The 26,852-nt window shown below is 37.6% G+C and overlaps 2 protein-coding genes across 5 annotated transcripts in view; both read left to right on the top strand.

Moving 5' to 3' along the window:
- Nucleotides 1-26,852, top strand: part of sdt (stardust) — a 449,266-nt gene that overhangs the window by 116,216 nt on the left and 306,198 nt on the right. The window lies entirely within an intron of this gene.
- Nucleotides 14,899-15,852, top strand: LOC137247549 (collagenase-like). The gene is made up of 2 exons (XM_067778534.1): nt 14,899-15,187; nt 15,252-15,852. The coding sequence occupies exons 1-2, from the start codon at nt 14,919-14,921 to the stop codon at nt 15,811-15,813; spliced, it is 831 nt and encodes a 276-aa protein (XP_067634635.1). The 5' UTR covers nt 14,899-14,918; the 3' UTR covers nt 15,814-15,852.

Genomic DNA, 26,852 nt, shown 5'->3' with positions numbered 1-26,852 from the left:
CTATGCGCAAACGGAAGGACGGGTGTGAGCTGTAGTAATGGTAAGGAAACAGCTGCATTCATATATGCTGCCTAATTACACTACTGAGGATCTCGTAGTGGTGATGAAATCGCCGGGCTCAGATGGTACATGTCCGGCCATGCTACAAGTTTCAAGTAGGGCGGTCGTGGGATGGCTTAAAATAATATTCGATGGGTGCATAAACTGAATCATGTACCGCACTCTTGGAGAACTGCTCGTGTAGCTTTCCTACCAAAGGCGGGGAAGATCGGTCACGTGTATCCCAAAGATTATAGACCCAATAGCTTAACATCATTTCTGCTCAAAACCTTTGAGAGGCTGATAGATGTGTACATAAAGTCCAACGTGGATGAAAAGCTGCTCTCAACAACACAACAGGCGTACACCAAAGGCAAGTCAGTAGACACCGCATTGCATAGGGTGGTAATAAGCATAGAAAAAGCCCTGGAATATAAGGAATATGCTCTAGAAGTCTTCTTAAGCATTGCCGGGGCTTTCTAAATGGGCGATTATTGATGGTCTTAATTACGTTAAAGTACATCCAGCCTTACCCAGATGGATCGACTGCATGTTAAACTGCAGTAAGATTACATCGCAATGGGGATTGTATGCAGCCACGAAATTAGTGGACAGGGGCACTCCGCAGGGAGGGGTGCTATCACCTCTGCTGTGGACGCTGGTCATTAACCAACTGCTTAGGGAATTCTACGAGGGACCAGAAAAACTTACGGTTTACGCAGATGACGTTGCATATGGTCTTGTTTACAAAGAGGTACAAGGTCCCTAACTGGACCAGGCCTAAGTTAGGAGGGGCGACCCTACGGGAGAAACCTTGCACAAAATATCTAGGAATGATCCTAGACAGTAAGCTGTCATGGAAGCTCAACGTGGAGGAGAGGGTGAGGAAGGCTTCAACGGCACTTTATGCATGTAAAAGAATGCAAAAGAACCGGCATATACGATCAGAAGGAACTCGATGACGATGCCTCAAAACTAACAACCAAAAGCAATAATTATCATTTCACTGACACAAATTTTATAGTTTTTTTTTCGGGATTTGGACACAATGTTGTTGTTGTTTTTGTAGCGATAAGGTTGCTCCCCGAAGGCTTTGGGGAGTGTTATCGATGTGATGGTCCTTTAGCCGGATACAGATCCGGTACGCTCCGGTAACACAGCACCGTTAAAGTGCCAGCCCGACCATCTCGGCAATGATTTATGTGGCCACATTAAACCTTCAGGCCATCCCTCCCTACCCACCTTTTATCATAATTCGCGGCATGGTGCTATATAATTGTGAATTCTTTCGATGAGCACAAAAATCAAATCAAAAATTTTTGTCGAAATAAACAGCAAAAATCATTGTATATTAAAGACTTTGGGAAATTTTTAGAATAGCACCCCCCGAGTTCGGGGTAAAACTTGGTATCAAATGAAAGGGGGAGTTTCCCGATCACAAATATATATATTTTAAAGTGCGCAAACTTATAATTTAAAAGTTATTTGTTGTTAAAGTTTGCAAATTTAGCAAATTTCTATAGCACTTTAAATTACAATTTACACATCTTTCAAAACCTTAATCCACATATGTACATATCTATATAAATTGGCAACGATAAACTTAAATTGCATTTTTGTACATTTCACATTTCATTTTTGCATTGTTTTCATTTATTATAAATGTTTTTATTAAATTTTAATGAGCTCGAGGCAGTTTAAAAAATTGAAACACAGTTTAAATTTTTATATCTCAATTTTATTTGGTCGATATTTCGATCTCATTCTGAGATCATCCTCAGGAACTGTGGACAAAAACAACAATTAGTTAACATGTAAACAATTTTCAAACCCTAAACATAATACCACTTACACAATTGAATATGTTTTACCGACTAACAAGATGTACGAAAAAAGAAAGCGTAGAAGTCAAATAAATATGAAAATATTGTTACCAATATTAGCAAAACTAAGGAGTGCTGCCAGCTCTAAGCCGATCTAAGCAGTGACGTGAATGCACATCAATAATTCAATCATTATGTATCTACATAAACGAATCAATAATTGCGTCTACACATATGTACACATTCCGACGAGCAACATTTACATACAAGGCAGCGAGAGATGAGATGTCACACACCGATGAATTTACTTATACGCTTATGTGTGTGCGGGAGACTGTAAACTACAAACACATGCATATACCTTATCTGAGTTGTCACAAGAGAGAGCAATAATTTGTGCACGTAGTTGTGGCTGGCGATTTTGTAGCCGAAACAACTAGTAACTTCTGGAAATCGAAGAGCCTAGAAGTATGCAGCGTAAACTATAAAAGCGGCGCCAGCGAGTAAGAAGTAATTCAGTTTGATTTGAATTGTCAAGCAGTTACGAGTAAGACGATATCTAGCGAGCAATAGCACTATTATTTTGAAAGTCAGTTTCCTTTAAGATATCAGTTTGGTTATTAAGCTATTCGTTGCACGGTTTGAGTGTTATTGTGAAGTACTTAATAAAGGCCATTTTTCCATCATTCAATATTGGAGTTATTTATTCAACAGTTAAGTGATTCGAACTTAGCAGAGGATTGCAAATAAGAGGATTTGCAGAAAATTCGTTACAATTGGTGTCAGAAGAGGAATTGTTGAATAAATTCTAGAGGACAACAAGGACATGGCAAAGTTAAGTGAATTGAAGATCCCGCAACTGAAGAAGGAGTTGGAGAGCCGTGGATTGAATACAAGCGGCGTTAAACTCGAACTTCAGGCACGGCTACGAGAAGCAATGGAAGCAGAAGGAATTGATGTGGAAGAGCATGTCTTTCATCTTGATGGCGAGGAGACAACAAAAATTGAAGAGAAGAACGAAACATCGCAGACGGTTACCAGTACAGACTTGAACATGATTTTAGCTGCAATATCTGCTCAAACATCGACAGTGTCATCTCAACTGGCAGAACAGCAGACATATATGGAATCGCAGGAGAACCGTATAACATCCAAGATGGAAGAACAGAAGACATATATGGCATCACAACTAGAATCGCAGGAGACACGCATAACATCGAAGATTGAAGCACAAGAAACGCGTATGGCAGAAATGTCGACACAGATTACATCAAAGATGGAGACACAATTGGAAGAACAGAAGACATATTTGGCATCTCAACTGGAAGCGCAAGAGGCACGTATATCTGAAATGTCGGCACAAATTTCGGAACAGGTATCAGCGCAGCTCTTTGTGAAACTGGAAGAGCAGGATGCAAAAATTTTACAACTCGAGGACAAAATTGATGCCGAAATAGAAGCGTTAAAAGGTCGTATGGAGCAGTTACAACTAAACCGCCCAGCTGTTTCAGCGAGTAATCCAAAGGTAAAGACACCATCCTTTGACGGTTCTGTTCCTTTTCAGGTCTTTAAGCTACAGTTTGAGAAGACCGCAGCAGTGAACCAATGGAATGCTGAAGATAAAGTTGCAGCTCTGTTCGTGGCACTGAAAGGGCCTGCCGCGGAAATCTTACAGACCATCCCAGAGTACGAGCGGAACCACTACGAAACATTGATGAGCGCTTTAGAGAGACGTTACGGAAGCGAGCATAGGAAACAGATATTCCAAATTGAGTTGCAAAACCGCTACCAAAAAGCAAATGAAACATTGCAGGAGTTTGCTTCAGATATTGAAAGATTGGCTCATCTTGCAAATGCGGACGCACCCGTGGAATACACTGAAAGGGTAAAAATCCAGAGTTTCATAAATGGCATACGGGACGTGGAAACGAAGCGAGCTACATACGCAAACCCAAAGCTGACATTTTCTGAAACGGTATCACATGCATTGACTCAGGAAACGGCCTCACTATTGAGTAAACCAGCATACAAAGCTCATCGTGTAGAAGTGGAAAGACCAGATTGGGTAGACACTATTTTGGAAGCACTGAAGGGATCACAACAGAAAAATGCCGGAGTTATTAAATGTTTCAAGTGCGGCAACCCAGGTCATATTGCACGACATTGCAGCAGCGGTCCCAATAGCTCCAACAATGTGGGTGGTCGTAAACGCAGAGCAGAAGGTGATGAGCAAATATCCAAGACCACTCAATCGTTAAACTAAATCGAGTCAGCCGCAAGGGGCGACAGCTGGCTCCCGCAATTGAATGCCCCATAATCTCTATCTCGCAGATTGGAAGAAGATCGAGCAACCTTACTGTTGGAGGACATGTGGACGGAAAGGAACGGTTATTGACTGTAGATACGGGTGCATCTCATTCCATCATTCGAGCGGATTTAGTCAACAAAAAGATAAGACCATTGCTTGGAGCAAGATTACGTACAGCCACGGGAGAGGACACCCAGGTAATTGGAGAAGTAGAATGTGAAGTCGCAATTGGGAACGTCATGGTAGTACACAATTTTATAGTGGCAGAAATTGTTGATGAAATCATAATTGGAGTGGACTTCTTAATCGACCAGGGCATCAAGATCGACATGCAAAGCAAGACGATGCGATATAAAAACATGGATGTACCACTTAATTTCGGCTACGAGAGAGGCTACAGCAGTAAACGAGTGCTGGTGGAAGAGAGTCAGCAAATACCACCAAAATCCGAAGCAGTCATCTGGGCAAAGGTTGATGGAGATTGTGGGACAAACAAATTGTGGGTTGTCGAAGCAGCAAACAAATCAGCACTAAACATACTTGTAGGAAAAACCCTGGCTATGACAAAACAAGATGGACGTATTCCGGTAAGAGTACTCAATGAGTTCAAGTCACCACTCAAACTGACTAAAGGAGCTATTTTGGGAAGATGCCAAGAGGCTGAAGTGGTTATTAACTGTGAACAGCTCCAGGAACACGTTTCAGCTAGTAATACTGATCTTTCAAATGACATCACGGCATGGATGCAGGGACTAGAGGAAGCATATCAGAGTAAGGCAAAACAACTGCTCCTAAAGTACGCGAACATATTTGACCAGGATGATTCTAAACCAGGCCGCACCAACGTTGTGAAACATCAAATTGACACTGGAGATGCGAGACCGATCCGTCAAGCTCCACGTAGTGTTCCACTGGCGAAGCGGGAAGTTGTGAGTCAAATCATTCAAGAAATGAACGACAGCGGCGTCATCGAACCATCAGCTAGTCCATGGAGCTCACCGGTAGTACTTGTAAAAAAAAAGGATGGAAAAATGAGGTTTTGCGTGGACTACCGGAAGTTGAATGACATAACGAAAAAGGATAGCTACCCATTGCCAAGAATTGACGACACTCTGGACTCGCTATCTGGTACGAAATGGTTTTCCACGCTGGACTTGAAAAGCGGCTACTGGCAAGTGGAGGTGAAGGAGGAAGATAAAGAGAAAACAGCCTTCAGTGTCGGTGATGGTCTTTGGCAATTTACAGTGATGCCTTTTGGACTTTGTAATGCACCAGCTACTTTTGAGAGACTCATGGACCAGGTACTGAAAGGACTACATTGGAAAACATGCTTGGTGTACCTGGACGACATCATCGTATTGGGCAAGAACTTTGATGAACATCTTAAGAACTTGGAGGAAGTTTTCCAGAGAATAGCTGGCGCTGGTCTGAAGTTAAGTCCCAAAAAGTGTGCGCTGTTTAAAAAGGAAGTCAATTATTTGGGTCACAAGGTAACGACAGAGGGCATCTGCACTGCGAACGAAAAAATAGAGGCTGTACAGGATTGGCCAAGACCACAGAATCTACATGAATTAAGAAGTTTTCTTGGGCTGTGCACATATTACCGCCGAGTTGTACCAAATTTTTCCAGCGTAGCCCATAGCCTCCATGAGCTTACAAGAAAAAACAAAGCTTTTGAATGGAAGAAGGAGCAAGAAGTGGCTTTCCAAACATTGAAGGAACGTTTGTGCACTGCCCCAATGTTAGCATATCCGATTCCAGGAGCAACATTTATTCTAGATACAGATGCAAGTGGATATGCTATAGGAGGCGTTTTATCACAACTGGTCGATGGACAGGAGAAGGTAGTTGCATATTACAGCCGTTCGATTGGAAAACCAGAGAGGAACTACTGTGTTACGCGGAGAGAGCTGTTGGCATTGGTAGAGTGCATTAAACATTTTCACAAATACCTCTACGGCCAGCGATTCCATGTCAGGACAGATCACGCAGCATTGAAATGGCTTCTGCAGTTCCGTAATCCGGAAGGACAATTGGCACGGTGGATCGAGCGACTTCAAAGCTATGACTTTTCCATTGAGCATCGAAAAGGTAGTACCCATGGAAATGCCGATGCAATGTCACGAAGGCCATGTAGTTTGGAATGCAAGCACTGTTCAAAGGCCGAGGCTAAAGAAGACATTATAGATGTCCGGCTAATGACTATAACGTGTACGGATGAATGGGACAAGGAACAACTAAGAAAGTGTCAGCTAGAAGATACAGATCTGTCACATGTTATGCAAGGGCTCGAACGAAACGAAAGACCACGCAGAGAGGATATGTCAGCGGAGAGTCCCATTGCGAAGTCATATTGGGCACAGTGGAACAGTTTGGAATTGATATCCGGTTGCTTGCATCGAGTATGGGAGAGTGAGGATGGTCAGTGCAAGAAGAAACTTATAGTTGTTCCCAGAAAGAGGATTCCTGACGTGCTCAGCGAGTTGCACAATGGTCCAAGTGGAGGCCATCTTGGAATCACGAAGACACTCGAGAAAATTAAGCAGAGATTCTATTGGGTTGGTTGCCGTCAGTCGGTCACCGAGTGGATTGCCAATTGCGAGGTATGCAACAGAGCGAAAGGGCCCAAAACCCGAAGTCGTGGCCAGATGAAGCAGTATATTTCAGGTGCACCATTTGAAAGGATCGCCATGGATGTCGCAGGTCCATTTCCTACTAGCAACCGCGGAAACAAATACGTACTGGTGGTTATGGATTATTTCAGTAAATGGCCAGAGGTATACCCAATCCCAAACCAAGAAGCAGAAACAGTAGCAGAAGTGGTTAAAAACGAATGGGTTGCAAGGTATGGTGTACCAATGGAGTTACATTCTGACCAAGGCAGGAATTTTGAATCAGCTGTGTTCCAAGAACTGTGCAAGAAGTTGGGCATTCGAAAAACACGGACAACTGCATTGCATCCTCAGTCCGATGGTATGGTGGAACGTTTCAATAGAACATTGGAGGAGCATTTAAGGAAAGTAGTCGACAAGTACCATAAGGACTGGGATACACACATATCATTATTCTTGATGGCCTACCGATCGGCAGTACATGACACAACGGGCCAAACTCCCGCAAAGGTAATTTTTGGCAATGACCTTCGACTGCCAGCTGATTTGAAGTATGGGATAGATGCCGATGCGGAGAGGAATGTCAAGAAATCCACTGATGTCTTAGAAGAAGAGCTGAGAGAGATACACGATCTGGTAAGGCAACGAGCAAAGATTATGAGTGACAAGATGAAAGCGAGGTACGATAAAGCAATTAATTCGGAAGGGTTTCAGGAAGGAGATTTGGTGCTGCTATACAACCCACAACGAAAAAAAGGTTTGTCCCCGAAATTGCAGTGTAACTGGGAAGGCCCATACAAAGTTGTAAAACGGATCAACGATGTAGTGTACCGCATACAAACCACTACCAAACCACGAACCAAAATGAAAGTGGTTCATTTGGAGAGATTAGCAGCGTTTAGATCGAGAGATTTGTCTGATCGGGACGATCAGACTTAGGTGGAGGGCAGTGTTACGAATATTAGCAAAACTAAGGAGTGCTGCCAGCTCTAAGCCGATCTAAGCAGTGACGTGACTGCACATCAATAATTCAATCATTATGTATCTACATAAACGAATCAATAATTGCGTCTACACATATGTACACATTCCGACGAGCAACATTTACATACAAGGCAGCGAGAGATGAGATGTCACACACCGATGAATTTACTTATACGCTTATGTGTGTGCGGGAGACTGTAAACTACAAACACATGCATATACCTTATCTGAGTTGTCACAAGAGAGAGCAATAATTTGTGCACGTAGTTGTGGCTGGCGATTTTGTAGCCGAAACAACTAGTAACTTCTGGAAATCGAAGAGCCTAGAAGTATGCAGCGTAAACTATAAAAGCGGCGCCAGCGAGTAAGAAGTAATTCAGTTTGATTTGAATTGTCAAGCAGTTACGAGTAAGACGATATCTAGCGAGCAATAGCACTATTATTTTGAAAGTCAGTTTCCTTTAAGATATCAGTTTGGTTATTAAGCTATTCGTTGCACCGTTTGAGTGTTATTGTGAAGTACTTAATAAAGGCCATTTTTCCATCATTCAATATTGGAGTTATTTATTCAACAGTTTAGTGATTCGAACTTAGCAGAGGATTGCAAATAAGAGGATTTGCAGAAAATTCGTTACAATATAAACAATTTAAAACACCGTAAGTATAAACAAAAATCTACAAAAACAACAATACATAGGATGACGAACAAAAAGACATAATCATTTGCATTAACACACAAATGTACATATGTACATATATATTTCTCATCCCACTGCATTTGTTGTGTTGAGCTGCAATTCTAACTAGAACAGTGTTGTTGTCTTAAAACTAAGTCGCGGTAAACGCGCGCCAGCTGATCAGTGTCTATTTTATAATTCATTTTCGTGTCATTAGGGGTGTTCGTTATGTGCAGCATTTCTAAAGTATATCTTTTGCCGTAATTTTTCTCCTCGTGTAAAATGGATACATTATCGAAATCGGGATAATGTCCGGTATCTTTGCAATGTGATGACAATGCCGTCTTATTGTCCGAAAAACTGCTTCTTAATTTCACATTTGACCTGTGAGCGGAAATCCTTGTCTTGAGTTTCATTTTTGTTGTCCCCACATATACCTTTTTGCATAAGTGGGACCCGTCACCATTACACGGAATCCTGTAAACTACATCAGACTTCTCTTGTTTGGGAATTCTATCCTTTGTATTGCTGTAGAGTTTTCTTAGCGTGTGTTTATAAGTTGACGCGATCTGATATTTATCTCTGTCATAGAGCTTTGAAAATTTTATTCTTTCCGTTATTCCTGGAACATGAACTACTGATTTGTATATTTTTCCCTCTCCTTTGGCTATGTTGGTTCTCTCCTTATTTTCGGTAAAGTATGTTCGAAGTAATTGCTTTATGGTTGTCATAGGGAAGTCATTCTTTGTCAAGGTTACTTTTATTTCGTCAATATTCTTTCCGTGAAAAATCGTGTCGCTTATCGAGAGAACTCTTCTAATGAAATTGCTTGCGGTGTTTATAATTGTTTTTTTGTCATGTTTTGAATTAAAATTAATAAGTCTTCCAGATGCCGTGGGCTTTTTATACCAGTCAATCAACAATTTGTTATTCTTTCTGATAATAAGAGTGTCTAAGTAGATGGAGAGCTACCCTAATAAGTCTTCCAGATGCCGTGGGCTTTTTATACCAGTCAATCAACAATTTGTTATTCTTTCTGATAATAAGAGTGTCTAAGTAGATGGAGAGCTACCCTAATAAGTCTTCCAGATGCCGTGGGCTTTTTATACCAGTCAATCAACAATTTGTTATTCTTTCTGATAATAAGAGTGTCTAAGTAGGGTAGCTCTCCATCTACTTAGACACTCTTATTATCAGAAAGAATAACAAATTGTTGATTGACTGGTATAAAAAGCCCACGGCATCTGGAAGACTTATTAATTTTAATTCAAAACATGACAAAAAAACAATTATAAACACCGCAAGCAATTTCATTAGAAGAGTTCTCTCGATAAGCGACACGATTTTTCACGGAAAGAATATTGACGAAATAAAAGTAACCTTGACAAAGAATGACTTCCCTATGACAACCATAAAGCAATTACTTCGAACATACTTTACGGAAAATAAGGAGAGAACCAACATAGCCAAAGGAGAGGGAAAAATATACAAATCAGTAGTTCATGTTCCAGGAATAACGGAAAGAATAAAATTTTCAAAGCTCTATGATAGAGATAAATATCAGATCGCGTCAACTTATAAACACACGCTAAGAAAACTCTACAGCAATACAAAGGATAGAATTCCCAAACAAGTCTGATGTAGTTTACAGGATTCCGTGTAATGGTGACGGGTCCCACTTATGCAAAAAGGTATATGTGGGGACAACAAAAATGAAACTCAAGACAAGGATTTCCGCTCACAGGTCAAATGTGAAATTAAGAAGCAGTTTTTCGGACAATAAGACGGCATTGTCATCACATTGCAAAGATACCGGACATTATCCCGATTTCGATAATGTATCCATTTTACACGAGGAGAAAAATTACGGCAAAAGATATACTTTAGAAATGCTGCACATAACGAACACCCCTAATGACACGAAAATGAATTATAAAATAGACACTGATCAGCTGGCGCGCGTTTACCGCGACTTAGTTTTAAGACAACAACACTGTTCTAGTTAGAATTGCAGCTCAACACAACAAATGCAGTGGGATGACAAATATATATGTACATATGTACATTTGTGTGTTAATGCAAATGATTATGTCTTTTTGTTCGTCATCCTATGTATTGTTGTTTTTGTAGATTTTTGTTTATACTTACGGTGTTTTAAATTGTTTATATTTTCATATTTATTTGACTTCTACGCTTTCTTTTTTCGTACATCTTGTTAGTCGGTAAAACATATTCAATTGTGTAAGTGGTATTATGTTTAGGGTTTGAAAATTGTTTACATGTTAACTAATTGTTGTTTTTGTCCACAGTTCCTGAGGATGATCTCAGAATGAGATCGAAATATCGACCAAATAAAATTGAGATATAAAAATTTAAATTGTGTTTCAATTTTTTAAACTGCCTCGAGCTCATTAAAATTTAATAAATTATAATATTTGAAGGCAAATAAAAATATATTTTTAAAATAAATGTTTTTATTAAATCAATCGCGCTTTTGTAGCAACATGCACATATATATATATACATATATTTTATTGATGACATTACAAAGCTGTGCTGCCACATATATATACGTATACACATATAAAATTTGTATAGAAATTTGCAAACTTTAACACCAAATAACTTTTAAATTATAAGTTTGCGCATTTTAAAATATATATATATGTGATCTGGAGAACTCCCTCTTAATTTTAAATCTTTCCGGAGATATTCCATTTAAAACTCTCAAAATTGAAAACATTTTCGACCACCAAATGTTTTTCTGTCTCTGCTGAATTAGAAATGGCGGATTTTTTGCACGCAAAAATGACGTATTTTGCTATCCCTATAAAAATAATAGGTGCGAGAGAGCACGATACATCGTGGGAAAGCTAAATTTGTCAACATGATATTTCATTTGGAGAATTTTTCATTCCAAATCGTCACCCCTATCAAAAATTCGTGTGTCTGTGTGCGTTTTTGGTCACACGATTTTTGCAGGGTAGAAGTCACAGTAAACTGCTACACAGACGGATAAGGAAACGGCCTCACTCGCAGCTTAGATTCAACAATATGAATGTACGAATCCGTGAGCTATTGCTAAATGCCGCATAGCCTAACAATTTACTGAGTCATCTAGCTGTAGATATGTATTATTCGTTGGTTCATATTGGAGGTCTAAACGTCCTGATTTGAGAATAGGTCTGTGATTACGATTATGGGAAAGCGAGATTGTGAACTGCGATTTAGATCCTATTACTCTACTATCACAGTCCAATCAAAGTCACTGATAAAAATAGCGGCGATCGCTCATACTATGTATCAGCTAATGTTTAAAAGGCCCAAGCTAAAGTCTCGCATAGAACTCTATAAAAGTGTAACACAAGGAAAAAATCCGCAAGGTGGCGCTCTTGAACAGAGGCAAGTTTGGCGAATTCTACATACGAATTTTAATTCACTTTGTGTTGGGCTAAATACTTCGACTTGGAATATAGTGCGGAAAAGGTTGAAAATTGCTGGTAGATCTCTGGATAGTCTAAGTTGTGCCCCAATTTAACATATATTCAGAACTAAACAATTTTTTTTCCTAAACAAGCTTTTTGTTTTTGACGTATTTTATCATTAATCATTCGATAATAATTTTTTTTATTTCTTGGCTCTTTGCAAATATTTCGTTCGTGCTTAACCCAAATTGGCCCCAGGTCAGTTAAGTTTAGTTCTGTTTTATGAACCGTTATTTACTTTTCACCGCTTCTCTTACATCAGCTTTGATTTTTCACCTTGATGGTCACTAAACACCCCTCATTTTGTGCTAATCCCTGTCGCTCTGTGTACTTTAGCCACCGTAGTAGATGCCATCGTTTAGTTATTACCGCAATGTTTGTTCAGTGTCCACAACAGTCTCGTTTTTGTTGTTGTTATAATTGTGGCAATGTAGCGCAGTCAAGTATTGTTAATTGTCAAACCGTAGTTGAGTATGTTGTTGTTGTTGCTCTTGATTTTTACTGCGATTTGTTGTCTGTGTAGCCTTGATGTACTCTGCTAGCAATTAGCGTTTGCTTCTTCTTTTTTGGTTTCATTTGTAATAAAGTAACTACAATGTTGGCCGGCATTTAAAGGAAAGCAACAATCACATTCATGTAACAAATACAAATACATACTTACAAACATATTTAAACTTTTTCGAAACCAGGACATAGCCGCTTGGCTGGAATTGGCTTCTTGGGCAAACTAAAATTTGTTTGTTGTCATCTTTGGCAATATTTGGTTGTTGTTGCTTACTTTGTTTGCTTGACTATTACTTTGCTTTAATTTTCATTGCTTTCTAATATGTTTGAAGTGCTGAAAGTTAATAGGATAATGATGACGAAAAGGATAGCACATCAATTTAGAAAGATTAACGTGGTTCCTTTTCGAGTACAAAAATGGTGATTCACACAATTTTTTCTTGACTTTCAAGTTCAAGGTAAACGCTCTTGTTTCGCAATTACCATAATTTGTGCCAACAATTAAATAAATTGTCATTTTGATAATTTATATGGTGTACTCGTATGTGCATATGAGCATTATGGTGTGCCAATTTGAAGTTATATTTTTTGGCTAAATTTACAGTCTTGAATTTAAGATCAATGGTCTCCCAATTTGATATATTTTATTACTCGCTACTCAGCTCCGGCAGCAGCACTTTGACATACTGGCACGACTATATGTGGAACCGCCAAACAGAACGGTTAAGAAACTCAAGTACATATTGCCAAATAAAGGCACACTCTAATCTAATTCTAGCTGTTAAAATGGGGCAGTAATTACGAAAAGCTTCTTATCTTAATAATCGGTTGCAGGGGATATATGCTACATATATATACGACCGATCTCATCTCGCAATATACCAAATCATATGGTGAAGTTTGAAGCTTCAATCTGATAAATTATGTATGATATGGCAAAAATCCTCTTTTCTGAAAAATCGGTTGTATGGGAGATATATGCTATAGTGGTGCGATCCGGCCGGTTCCGACAAATGTCTAATCGGACACCCAAATACACCCGATCACCAAATTTTATCAAGATATCTCAAAAATTTAGGGACTAGTTTGCATACAAACAGACAGACGGACAGACGGACATGGCTAAATCAACTCAGCTCTTCATCGTGATCATTTCGGTATACTTATTGGTGGGTATATCTCTTCTCCTTTAAGGACTTACAATTTTGAGATTCGTGACAAAAGTAATATACAATTTTATTTTCATGAAAGGTATAAAAACGTATCCCGAAAATGTGTAATTGTAACCGAAAATCGTCACCAGTTCATGCAAACGTGCTTCTGGGCCCAAAGGTTATACTGTCAAGAAAACAAAAAATCCACAATTAAGTATAAAAATATTAACGAGATTTTGTGTAAACAAGTGCTAATTTTGTTTTTCAGTTTATGTATTCTAAAATGGATATACATTCTGTTGATTTTTCTGTTCAAACAAATTGTTATTGAGCGCGTGCAATTTTGCGTACTTAGGGCTGTTTTCACCGCTTTCAGTTAACGCTAGCTTGTACTTTTTTTGACAGATCTACGGACGATTTTTGTCAGATAAAATGTCAGTTAGCTTTAGCCGAAGATGACGAAAATGGCCTGTTGTTATGGCTGGATGGAGCCGTACTGTTGCTAATGCAACTGCTGGGTCTCAGACTTTAGAGTTTGCGAATTTTCAAGTAATCTCGAACGAAGCATGTACAGCTGCCTGTTTTGAATCTTTCATATATGCTGGTAGAATTTGTACTGCTACTACGAATCAAGTATCAATTTGTGCTGGTGACCCTGGTGGTGCATTGGTTTTAACATCTTCCAACATTCAAGTTGGTATTGCATCATTTAATACAGGCGAAGGATGCGATGCTCCTCACTACATAGATTGGATTTAAGAACAACACAGGGCTCAATGTTTGAAAATATAACAAAAATAAAATTTTGAAATAATATACATAAAACTAAATAATATTAATTTTTAATTTTACTAGCATAATGTCCGTTGCTTGGCTACGTTTTCGTCTAATATAAAAATTATTCCGAAGTAAAGTATAATTATAGTTCCCTGAACCTATTTCCCTCAATCTGTCTCTGCATTTTTTGTGAAACTGAACTCTTGCTCTTACTTATACCGTTCTCTTCTTTCTTGACCTTCCCTCAATCTATCTCTTCACTTTCTTTGTAACTTAACTATTGCTATTACTCTCACTGTTGTATTCTTTCGTGACCGATTGCAACTTTGGAGTTAAGGTGAAAGGTTAAAACCTATACGAAGTATCCGTAATCGATAGAAAATAAAAATCTCGCTTGTTGCGTAGCCAAATACCCATACACTGTGAATTACCGAAATATATGAATTTATGGCAAAATATTGCAAACTATCCCATAGTTCGCCATTGATCTATACTAGAAATTAACCAAAGTAGCCTATGCTTTAGTCAGTCTGAATTTGCTTGAACAGCAGCAACATGAAATTTTTGATAGCTTTGTGGCTTCTAATATGCATCGCCTCGCCGTTTGAAATTCGTGGAACTAGAAATATACAACGTGAACGCTTTGGGTCTATGGTGCAAAAGGCAGTTGTAAGTTCACGTGTAACAAATGCTCAAACGGCTCCTGCTAATCAGTTTCGTTATCAAGTTGGTTTGTCGGTATATGATGGCCAAAAGAATAAATTATGTGGCGGATCTCTAATTAACAATGAATGGGTGCTAACGGCTGCTCATTGTACTTTCACGTAAGTTTTGAATTATATATACTGTCGATACGCAATCAGATCTAGTCAATCCATTCAATTTCAGTGCTGTGGTGGTGTTCGTATACCTAGGCAGCATCGCATTCTTTGATCGCTCTATATGCGCGAGGGTAGACAAATGGAACATTAAAGTTCATTCCGGGTTCGATAGGGAAACTCTTATAAATGATATATCTTTGATTAAAATTCCAGCTGTAAGTTATTCAGCCGCCATTCAACCGGTGTACCTACCAAAACGTGCTCCACAATATTCTACTTACGTTAATGAACATGTAGTGGCTTCTGGATGGGGTCGTACCTCTGATAGATCCACAACGCATTCACCTGTTTTACAGTTTGCGAATTTTATAGTGATCTCGAACAAAGAATGTATTGAAAAATATGGTTTGCTCAATGCCGGAACTATTTGTGCTGCTGGTGTCAATCGTATTGGAGTTTGTGATGGTGATTCTGGTGGCCCATTGGTGTTGCCATATTCAAACATTCAAATTGGTATATTATCTTTTTATTCAGAAGACAAGGGATGTGAAGCTGATATACCAGCTGGATATACTCGTGTCACTTCCTACTTGGATTGGATTGAAACAAATACGAATCTTTGTCTTTAAATAAATAAATAAAGTGCTGGCATTCCTAAAAAATATTGACCTCAAAATTGTTATTAATTATTATAAATAATAAAAAATAATTAATCTGGCAGGGTTGAGTCATGACGGTAATCTTGAATAAATATCTGTGGCTTCTCAGCAGAATGTGTGCAAACGTATTTGTTCATACGAATTTAAGCTTGAATCACCAAAGAACTAAAGTCTTTGAAAACAAAATGTCATATCGTTGACGTTTAATAGTGTCAATGGAACTAACGTCAATTGAAATTAGTTCGATTTTGAACGAGAATTAATGTCAATGACATTAATCCAGAATCGGAAAGAGAAATAATATCAATGACTTAAGTTTGCTTTAAGACTATTGACCGCCCACGCAAAATGGAACTAGAAGAAATAAGATTGTGGGTCGCGTTGCGGTTGTTAGGCCGTCCAAATCTGGCATTGAGTCGGCCAAATTAATATTTTTTATACGCTTTAGTCTCCATAAAAGGTGCCGCAGGCGAAAATTTCGAATACAAAAATCGAAATTTTCATTTTTTGTAATGATACGAAATACTTACTACACCTTTTCCAATTTAAATTCAGAAATTTACAATTCAAGTTCAGAATTTTCATTGCTTAGTCATAAAAAGGGCCCATTTTTTAAAATGTGAAGGTTTTCCTATTTATTGTTATAAATCCACTTGCGAAATGAAATACCATTGATATAAAGCTCTTTTTTGCAAAGATATAGTTTATTTTATTCGCCCACGACCCTTTTAAAAATCTTTTATATAAAAGTGGGCGTGGTAAATTTTCTTCAAAGCATTCCTTATAGTAAATGCAACCTCTCTGCCGAATTTTACCATTTGGGACCCCATCTGGCATCATTTCTGAATGGTTTTCGAGATCCGTTTGGGATCCCGTTAGGGTCATTTCGATACTATTTCTGGATCATTTGGGGACCCCTTTGCCATAATTTCTGAATGGTTTTCGGGATTCGACCGGGCTACCGTCAGGGTTATTTTGGGACCTTTTCGAGACTATTCCGGGATCAATTCTGGATAGTTCCCGAGATCCCGTCAGGATCACTTCGGGACTATTTCGCGCCCATTAGGAGACTCTTCCGGCTTCATTTCTGTATGGTTTTCGGGATCCGTTCGGGATCCTGTCTGGGTAATTTTGGGACATTTTCTGAACTATTTCGGGATCATTTGCGGACCCTTCAGAGATGAATTCTTGATGGTTTTTGGGATCCGTCCGGGATACCGTCTCGGTGATTTCGGGCCTTTTTCGGAATCATTTTGGGACCTCTCCGGCATCGTTTCTGTATAGTTTTCGGCATCCGTACGGCATATCGTTGGGGTAATTTCGGGATCATTTGGGGACTCTTCTGGTATAATTTTTGGATGATTTTCGGAGTCCGTCCAGGTACCCGTCAGGGTCATATCGGGACTATTTCGGGGTCATTTTGAGACCCTTGCGGATTCATTTCTGGATAGCTTTGGGGATCAGTCCGGGTCATTTCGTGACTTTTTCTGGATTATTTCGGGATAATTTGGAGAATTTGCTGGCATCAGTTCTGCATGGCTTTCGGGATCGATCTGGGATCCTGTCAGGGTAATTTCGGGATAATTTGGTAACTCTTTAAGGATCATATCTGGATGGTTTCTGGGATCCGTCCGTGATTATTTCGTGATAATTTGGGGATCCCTTCGGGATCATTTCGTGACTTTTTCTGGACTATTTCAAGATCATTTGGGACCCTTTTTAGATCATTTCAGGATCCGTCAGGGTCATTTCGGAACATTTTTGGCACTATTCCGGGATCATTTGGGGATCCTTCCTGTATCATTTATGGATAGCTTTCGGGATCCCATAAGGGTTATTTCGGCACTTTTTCAGGATCATTTGGGGTTCATTCGGCATCATTTTTGAATGCTTTTCGGGATCCGTCCGGGATCTCGTCAGAGTCTTTTCGGGAATTTTTTTAAACTATTTTTCATTTGAACCTATTTCATTATCATTTGAGGACCCTTCTGGCATCATTTGTGGATGGTTTTCGAGATCAGTCCGGGATCCCGTCAGGGATCTTTTCGGGACCCTTCCGGGATCATTACTGTATGGTTTTCGGGACCCTGTCAGGGTAATTTCGGTACTTTTTCGGGATCATTACTGTAAGGTTTTCGGGACCCCGTCAGGGTAATTTCGGGACTTTTTCGGGGTCATTTGGGGACCATTCCGGCATCATTTCTGGATGGTTTTCGGGATCCGTCCGGGATCCCGTCAGAGTCTTTTCGGGAATTTTTTGAAACTATTTCGGGTATCATTTGAGGACCCTTCTGGCATCACTTCTGAATGGGTTTCGAGATCATGTCCGGGATCCCGTGAGGGTAATTTCTTGAATTTTTCGGGACTATTTCGGGATCTCTTCGGGACCCTTCCGGGATCATTACTGTATGGTTTTCGGGACCACGTCAGGGTAATTTCGGTACTTTTTCGGGATCATTACTGTAAGGTTTTCGGGACCCCGTAAGGGTAATTTCGGGACTTTTTCGGGGTCATTTGGGGACCATTCCGGCATCATTTCTGGATAGTTTTCGGTATCCGTCTGGGATCCCGTCAGGGTAATTTCGGGACTATTTCGGAATCATTTGCAGACCCCTCAGGGATCATTTCTGCATGGTTTACGGAATTTGACCGGGATAATTTCGGGACTATTATTTAAGGACTCTTCGAAACCGGTAGCACACATGCCTCTTTTAATTATGAGCTTTTATGGCCTTGGATTCGCTGCAAATTATTCGTAATTAAAATTCGCTGTGTTTTATCTTTATTATCTAACAAAGCTTTTTCGTTCTATTTTGAGTTTTTTAAATGAATCCTGTAACGAACTGTTATAACTATAAAACACTTTTTGTAATATTTTAACCAACTAAATACCCGAAAAAGGAATACTATTTTCAACTAAAAAATTCTCTTTGGTTTTAGCTAATTGTAATTTCACTCCTTTGTTCTATGAACACCTTCACCCCTATCATATCAATTAATTTAACTTAAGAACAAAATGTATTTTTTTAATTTGAAAAAAAAAAAAAAAAACTGTATTGTACGTAAGCGTGTCTTAAAAGTTATCAGCTCATTTAGTACTTTCTTTTACTATATTACAAAATAAAATACAGTAAAATCGCGAAAAAGTTAACTCTCGAGAAAGTTAAACGCTCGGCTAAGTTGACCGATCCTCAGCGTCCACGTAGCGCTCTAAAAAGTTAACTTTTCTGAGCTTTTTTTAAATTCAAAAGTTTGTTTTAAAACCAAGTGCGGGTATTCCCCTATATCTGTGTTATTGTCAAAGGTGGGTGGTCTTGACGTCAGCATTGACAGGCTAACGTGAATAACCCATTAATGTAGGAATTCTTACCTGGTTATCCACTTAATGAGCGCACAACACTCGTTTATTACAGTTTTTATTAGTTAATGGTTATATAAAATAAATGATTTTTCACACAAACACGTTCCAGTGCAACTTTGCGACTTCATTGTCCGACTTAAACTAACTGTTCGTCTTTTATTCAAATTGCTCGGTAGCTGTAGTTTGTATTGTTTCGTTAAGTTCTCGTTCAACTTATATTTTAGGGTCAGTGCACTGTTCTCTTTAATGGTCTGTCTGTCATCCTACATCAGCACTACATTCGGCCGTTCTGATTTCATTCGGCCCCGAATGATTTGGTCCATTTTTTCATAAATTCTGCGACTGTTGACGTCTTCCCTGGTCCTTCATGATCTCCAAACTTCTCGACTTCATATCGCCCATGGTTTAATTTCTTTACTACCTTATAGGGCCCTAAGAACTTCGGTTTTAGTTTTAACCCGCTACCGAACTGCGTTCTTTTGATTGCTACTAAGTCGTTAGGTTCGTAACATGTTTCTTTTCTCCGACGTATATTATATGACCTACGATTTTCTTGTTGTATTTTCGAAATGTTATCTTTTGCCTGACTGCGAACTACTGCCCGATCTTCGTTTAACTCATCTAAAGCTGCGTCCTCTAAAAGTTCTTGAAGCTCTGGCATATTGGCCATACGCATATCAAGTCCCGTCAGAATTTTAAAAGGAGATTGTTTTGTGCTTCGTGGAGGAGAATTGTTTATGAACTGTTTTACGCGTTCTATGTGTTTGTACCAACTGCTGGTTGATTCTGCACATAACTTCGATAACATCGGAACAACTACCCTGTGCATCCTCTACACTTGCCCATTTCCCCGCGGCACTCCTGTTGTTATAAGTAAATGCTGCATATTTTCACCTTGACAATAATCTTTGAATAGATGCGGAGTAAATGCAGCTCCCCTGTCAGTGATTATTCTTTTAGGGTTACCAAATATTGCTGCCTGTTTCTTTAGTTTGTCCACTACTGCTTCTGCTCGTGTATTCTTTGTAGGGTATAGCCACACAAACTTACTAAATGCATCTATCACTACAAATATGTAATTATACGACTTGCTGGTCGTCTCAAGTGGTCCTACGTGGTCTACGTGATACGTTCCTAAAGGCCTGTCTTCTTTATTTATTGTGTTCAGCAAACCCTCTTTCTTTCCGCACTTAGCTTCGTTCACTATGCATTCGATGCAACTGCGCACTACTTGTCCCACCTCTGCATTAATTTGAGGTATGAAAAATGTCTTTTCTAGTAGATCTTGGGTTTTCTTTGTCGAGAAATGTACCTGCCTATGCGCCAGTTTAATGGCCTCGTCTTCCATTAGTGCTGGCAGTACAATTAACTATTTCTCTGGATTTTTAAAAAGAATGTCGTATTCGTCTTTTTCTAAGATTTTCCTAACTGCTTTTGTCCATTCATCTTTTAACTGTGCTTGCTCAAGTCGTTACTTTAACGAGTCCCCTTCTTGAGTGTCAGTGTAAATGCGTTACAGTCTGCCAGTTTAAATTTGATACCTAATAAGTATATCTTCCATTTCTTTAAAGCTTCGATTACTAAAACCTCTAATTCGTATGACGGATAATTCTCCTCTGCTGGCTTCGTCTTCCTGCTCATATACTGTACCGGATGTAATTTCTGATCGTCAGGATCCTTCTGCAGTAATATAGCCCCATACCCATACTTACTGGCATCAGTATGTACCTCTGTTACCGCACTCTGGGAGAATAATCTCAATACCGGTGCCTTTTGTAAAAACCCCTTCAATTGCTGGAAAGCTGTTATTTGCTCTACGCCTAATTTAAAGACTTTGTCTTTCCATTGCAAATCCGATAATGGCCTAGCGATTACTGCATAGTTTTCTATGAACCTTCGAAAATATGAGGTTAGCCCTAAAAATCTCTGTAAACTCTTCTTGTCTGACGGTAAAGGAACATTTTTTATAGCTTTCGTTTTGTTTTCTGAAATTTGAATGGTACCGTTTTCGATAATGTAACCCAAAAATTCTACTTTCCGTTTTAAAGATTGACACTTAAATTTCTTATGTGTACATTTTGCTGCTATATGAGATTTATCTCCACACTTAAAACACATCCGATTCTTCTTTCGGTTTTGTTGCTCCGGTATGATTTTCCTTTAAAACTTCAGACGCCCCTGTCTTTACTAATCCTATATTAGCTTTTCTTACTTTCTCGTACACCTTCACCTGTTCCTCCAAATCTTCTATAGTCTTTGCTTGGTACAAAACAGACTTATTAAACCTTGAGTCTGGAATACCCTCAATAAAATAATCAATTGTACTTGCCTCGTCTAAATTTATCTGTTTACCTATTTCCATTAGGCTGTACAGATACTCGCGAAAACTCTCGTTTGCATGTTTACGTCTGTTTTTTAGTAACTTATGCACATCTGACGTACAAAGCTTAGAACCAAATTCGGATATAAGAACGTTTTTTAAAGTTTCCCAATTACATACGTTACTTTGGCTTCTAACGCATAGCTTAGCTGTTCCCCGCAAAAGCTGTTTTCCATAAACAAATCTCTGCAAATCGTTCCACTTCACTATATCCGCATTTAATTCAAACTCATTTACCCAAACCCTTATATCGACATTACTCTCCCCAGAAAATGAACTCACACAATCGCCTATATCTTTAAGTGTAAATTGTTGCTGCCTCACAAAGAACTGGGAAGACTGCAGAAAATTATTCTTTTGCCCATCATTGTAAACCGACTCATCATCACTAGGAACGTTTCGCGTCAACCCGTAGTGCTGAAGTAGTCTATCTTGTAACTCTCGTTCCTGTCCTGATGTCGAAAGTTCTAACTCCCTCAATTTGTCTTTTAGCAAACTAACAGTCAAAGACAATATAGTGTCAACGTCCATCCTATTGAATGCAAATATGATAAACTGTAGATGTAAATATAATAAAAATGTTAATTGAAATTGAAAATACAATGTTAATTTTAATTAGTAAAATTGAGAAAAAACCAAATACTATCTCCACACCTTTTATTTTCTTAAATGTTTCGGTTTTCATATAATAGTTAAAAACTTGCTTATCAATGTTCTTTACTGTTTCTCTAAGAAAAATATTTCAATTCAATTTATTTTTATTTACTTCGTATAAAAATTTTATCGCCTTCACTGTACTTAACAACCTTGTTTTCAACTTTTATATTAACCTTCTTTCTTCTTCGTATTCTTATTTTAATTTTTGTTCCACCTTTATATTCGTCTTTAATTGTATTTCATGCTGCATGCATTTCATTTCGCTGACAATCTTATTTTCTCCTTCCTTCTACACCATACACCTTCAACAATGGTATTTGCTTTTTTGTCTATTTCAAACACTTCTGTTTTTACAATGTTAGTATTCTTAAAGTTTTATCAACATTTACTTTACTTCAATTTCATGTTCTGCTTTTATCTTCTTTACCTAATTCAAATACATTCTTTGTGTTGTTTGTTTTACGTGTAATTCGGTTTGACTTCTTCTTTCTTTAGAAATATTCTTCTTCTGAGTAGTTTCTATAATACAACTTCTTACTACTTTTCTCTTTTGTTTCTATACATCTCTTTCTAGCATTCGTTGTACATGCACGTCGCATTTAATTTCATCAATTTGTCTTCTTCAAACAAACACTTCCTTCAAACTTCTTATTGATTTTCTTATTCTTTGTAACATACACTTCTTTATATCATTACCTTAATGACAACTTCTTATTTACTTTCATCTATTTTATGTTTGTTATACAAAGATTTCTTCTTAGCATTCGCTTATTAAAACTTCTTTCTCTATTCAAATAGAACCACTTAAATTCAACTTTAACTTCTTTTAATATGCTTATCAAATAAACTTCTTTCTATTTGCATTTTACATTAGCTTCGTGTTTTTCTTCTTTATGTTCAATTAACACTGACTTCTTCAACTTTTTATTTTGTGTTTCTCTGTCTTCGCTGACATGAACTTCTTCAACATTGTAAACTTTACCAAGTAGCGCAACTAACAGCTGATCGCTCAAAACTTGTACACACACACAAACATCACTAATGGCCATATTACGGAAATCTTAGGGAAATTGAAGTTAAATTTTTAAACAGACATAAAATGTTATAATTTTGGAATATATAGCATCTAGGACACCTTAATTGCAGTAATTGAAAGAAAATGTTTGCTTATACTCAAGTATTTAATTATATTTTCCAAATTTATCTTTAATATTGATGTAATGATTGATCCAATGCAACTCTGGTCTTCCTACTGTTCTTCATTCCACTCCATTCGAGTGTCTATTTTCACGGCCTGCGAGTGCCTTCCACTCTATTCGCAACATAACCTCGAATTAAGCTGCCAAACTATATAGTAAACAATGTTCTTCAACTTCTTATTGCCTTTTGGCTTTTCCTTATGTTCTCTTTTAAGTACTTACTCTTTTATTGATATTGCTTTTCATCTCACTTCTTCATTTTATTTCTTCTTCTCGTTCCTCGGCTGTTAACAGAATGATGTCCGTTACGAAGAGTTTTAAAATTTTCGGCTTGCTTCGCCTGATACTGCTGCTGTTGCTGCTGTCGCTGCTTTGCTTCAACTGCTGCTGTTCGGCCAATGTCTGCTATACTGATCTATGTACTTTCTAGAAGTTTTCGCCTACGTTGGCTGCGCTGCTTTTTGGCGTCACTTCAAAGTCGCTAGCTTCATCGCCATATAAATTGTAACAAAATATGGATGTTTTTTCGATTTGTGCGAAAATTTCGATCATAATAGACTCTTTAATGCCAAGTGATTACTTCGATCCGTATATTGCTTTGAAAAAAAGCAAATAAATACGTTTATAAACTTCGGGCGACCGCGCTGCTGCTAACTCAAATCGGGGTAGAATTACTGGTTGAGCCCCCACTTTTGTAGGAATTCTTACCTGGTTATCCACTTAATGAGCGCACAACACTCGTTTATTACAGTTTTTATTAATAAGAAAGTTTATTAAAATAAAGTAGTTATAGTTAGTGGTTAATGGTTACATAAAATAAATGATTTTTCACACAAACACGTTCAAGTGGAACTTTGCGACTTCATTGTCCGACTTAAACTAACTGTTCGTCTTTTATTCAAATTGCTCGGTTGCTGTAGTTTGTATTGTTTCGTCAAGTTCTCGTTCAACTTATATTTTAGGGTCAGTGCACTGTCTCTTTAATGGTCTGTCTGTTTTAAGATGTCCATTTTGGACACCATGAAAATGTTCTGCCCACACACACTCACCCAACAATAAATGTACAAAATTTGTTTGAATTTATATTTAAGTTGCTTTATTTAGTTTTGTATTTAATTTGTGTAGTATTTCTTTAATCTTAGTATGTATAGTTTGTTCACCTTTAGTTAAACTAATTTTCAAAGAAATGTATTCTTATTTTTAGGTTATAGTCTTTACGTTTAATTTCACACGTTGTTTTCTTGCACGACCACACTCTTTCTTCACAGCCACGAACTTAATTTCATTTTTGCTATATCGCTGAATGCCATTGCCACTGCTGAGTGCAATTGGCATTGCTTTTCAGCAACAGCTGACGGCGATGCCACTTGCACTCAGGGGTGCATTTTGTTGCGTAAAGCGCGTAACGCAGTGCGGTTATACCACCCTTCCTTAGAAAAAAGAAGAATCTGACAAGTTGATCAGATTTGTCATATTCTTCTTGTTCTCTGACTTTCAAATTGTTTTGGTTGAATGAATGTCTGATATTAGGGTGTTCCTCCCCTTTTTTCTCATTCGTTCAATCGGAACAATTTTTTTTCCTTTCACATATGAAATTAAGTTAATATTAATTTAATTACTTACATGTAATTTGTTTTCTAATTTCTATTGCACTAAATTAATGTATTATATATATTTATTACAAATAGCGCGTGCATATTAATTTTTGATTTTATTTACATGCAAATTAAAAAAATTTTTTTTTTTTTTTTTTTTTTTTGTTTTTGTATATTAATATTAATATAAATGTTAATTTGATATTTCATGCTTTAATAACAAAGTACTGAAAATTTAAAATTAATTACAAGCTAGTTTGTAAATTTATATGAGAAAAAAATTCAGTTAACCTTATTGATTCGGTTTTTGTGAACGGTTTTTTCCTTTTTATTTACTTCATCAAAAACCGTAACATTAACTCCATCAATTTTTGTGACTATATATGGTCCTTGGTAAATGCTTTCATGCTTAATTCTAGGTTCTTTTTGTATTACTACCTTATCGTTTATATTAATAGCTAACGGACGCGCCCTCTTATCATAAAGATCTTTATTTTTAATTTTATGTTTATTAATTAAATCTTTTGCTAATTTATGCGTTTTTTGTAGTCTATATTTTACTTCTTTTGCATAACTTTCAACATTGTAAATTGGATCGATTTGTTCCTTTTGAACTTCATTTGGTAAGGTAACATTTCTACCGAATACTAATTCGTATGGAGTGAATCCATTATCAAAAACTGTACTAGGAGTTGTATTATGCAAAAATGTAAAATATTTCAAATAAACGTCCCATTCGGGGAAGTTATCATTTAAAAAAGCTCGTAAATATTCATTAAATACCCGATGATTTCTTTCAATTGTACCTAGGGTTTCATGATGGTAAGCTGTAGAAAAATTATGTTCGATTTTTAGGAGTTTGGTTAATTCAGAGAAAATTTCGTTTTTATATTCGGTTCCTAAATCGGTTTTAATTGATTTCATTATGCCATAAATGAGGATGAAGCTTTCAAAAATGGCTGTTGCAATTGTTTTTGCTGTCTTATCAGGGACTGATATGGTAACAAGGTATTTGCTAAAGTCGCACATAATGGTAACCGCGAACCTATTCCCATTATTCGACTCAGGCAAAGGTCCTATTGTATCTACAACTACGACATCGAAAGGTTTGCAGGGTGTTGGTGTAAGCACTAAATTTTCTTTGGTTTTTGGCTTGACTTTATTCAAAAGGCATTTTTTGCAATTTTTGACGTATTTGACAATGTCACGGGTCATACCTTTCCAATAATATTTCGTACGTATTTTTGCGTAAAGCTTTTTATTTCCGCAGTGACCTCCTGATATCGGGTCATTGTGGTAAATTTCCATTAATTTAAGTTTCTTGTCGTTGTCTGTAACTGTTTCAACGGGTTCTATTAATAGTATTTTTAAATTTTTTAAAATTGAATTTCCTGTGTTTTTAAAATTTGAAATAGAAAAATATTTAAATATTTGATCATCTTTTTGCCATTCTACCTTCTTAACGTTGTGTTTACCAGCTTCTTTTTCAAGCTTCAAAAGTAATTCATCTAATTGCATTATTTTGTTAGTACACACAATATTAAGTAACTCGAGTTTTTTATGTTTTAAATGCGCATATATTTTTAAATTGATTTTATCATTATCGTTGTCATGACATATTTGGCTTTTTATCCTATGGATTTTCTTGGAAAAATTATATGAAAACTTGTCGACTACCTGTAATTTGACATTTTCTTCGTTTACGTCTTCAGCCCATTGTTGTAATTGTTCGTGACGTTTCGTCATAGACCTCGTCTGTACCGCTAAAATTTGATTATTGGAATTTTTTAGTTCTTGGATTGAAATTCGCGATAATG

This window comes from Eurosta solidaginis, chromosome 4 (assembly GCF_040869045.1).
Source record: "Eurosta solidaginis isolate ZX-2024a chromosome 4, ASM4086904v1, whole genome shotgun sequence".
NCBI classification, from domain to species: Eukaryota; Metazoa; Arthropoda; class Insecta; order Diptera; family Tephritidae; genus Eurosta; species Eurosta solidaginis.
Note: the sequence above shows the minus strand (reverse complement) of the source record. Positions and strands in the feature narration are given on the sequence as shown.

Bases quoted from the DNA above. Each gene is read 5' to 3' on its own strand.
- LOC137247549 (XM_067778534.1), top strand. From the start codon at position 14,919: ATGAAATTTTTGATAGCTTTGTGGCTTCTAATATGCATCGCCTCGCCG. The intron at 15,188-15,251 runs GTAAGTTTTGAA...ATTCAATTTCAG, and splicing joins GCTGCTCATTGTACTTTCAC to TGCTGTGGTGGTGTTCGTAT.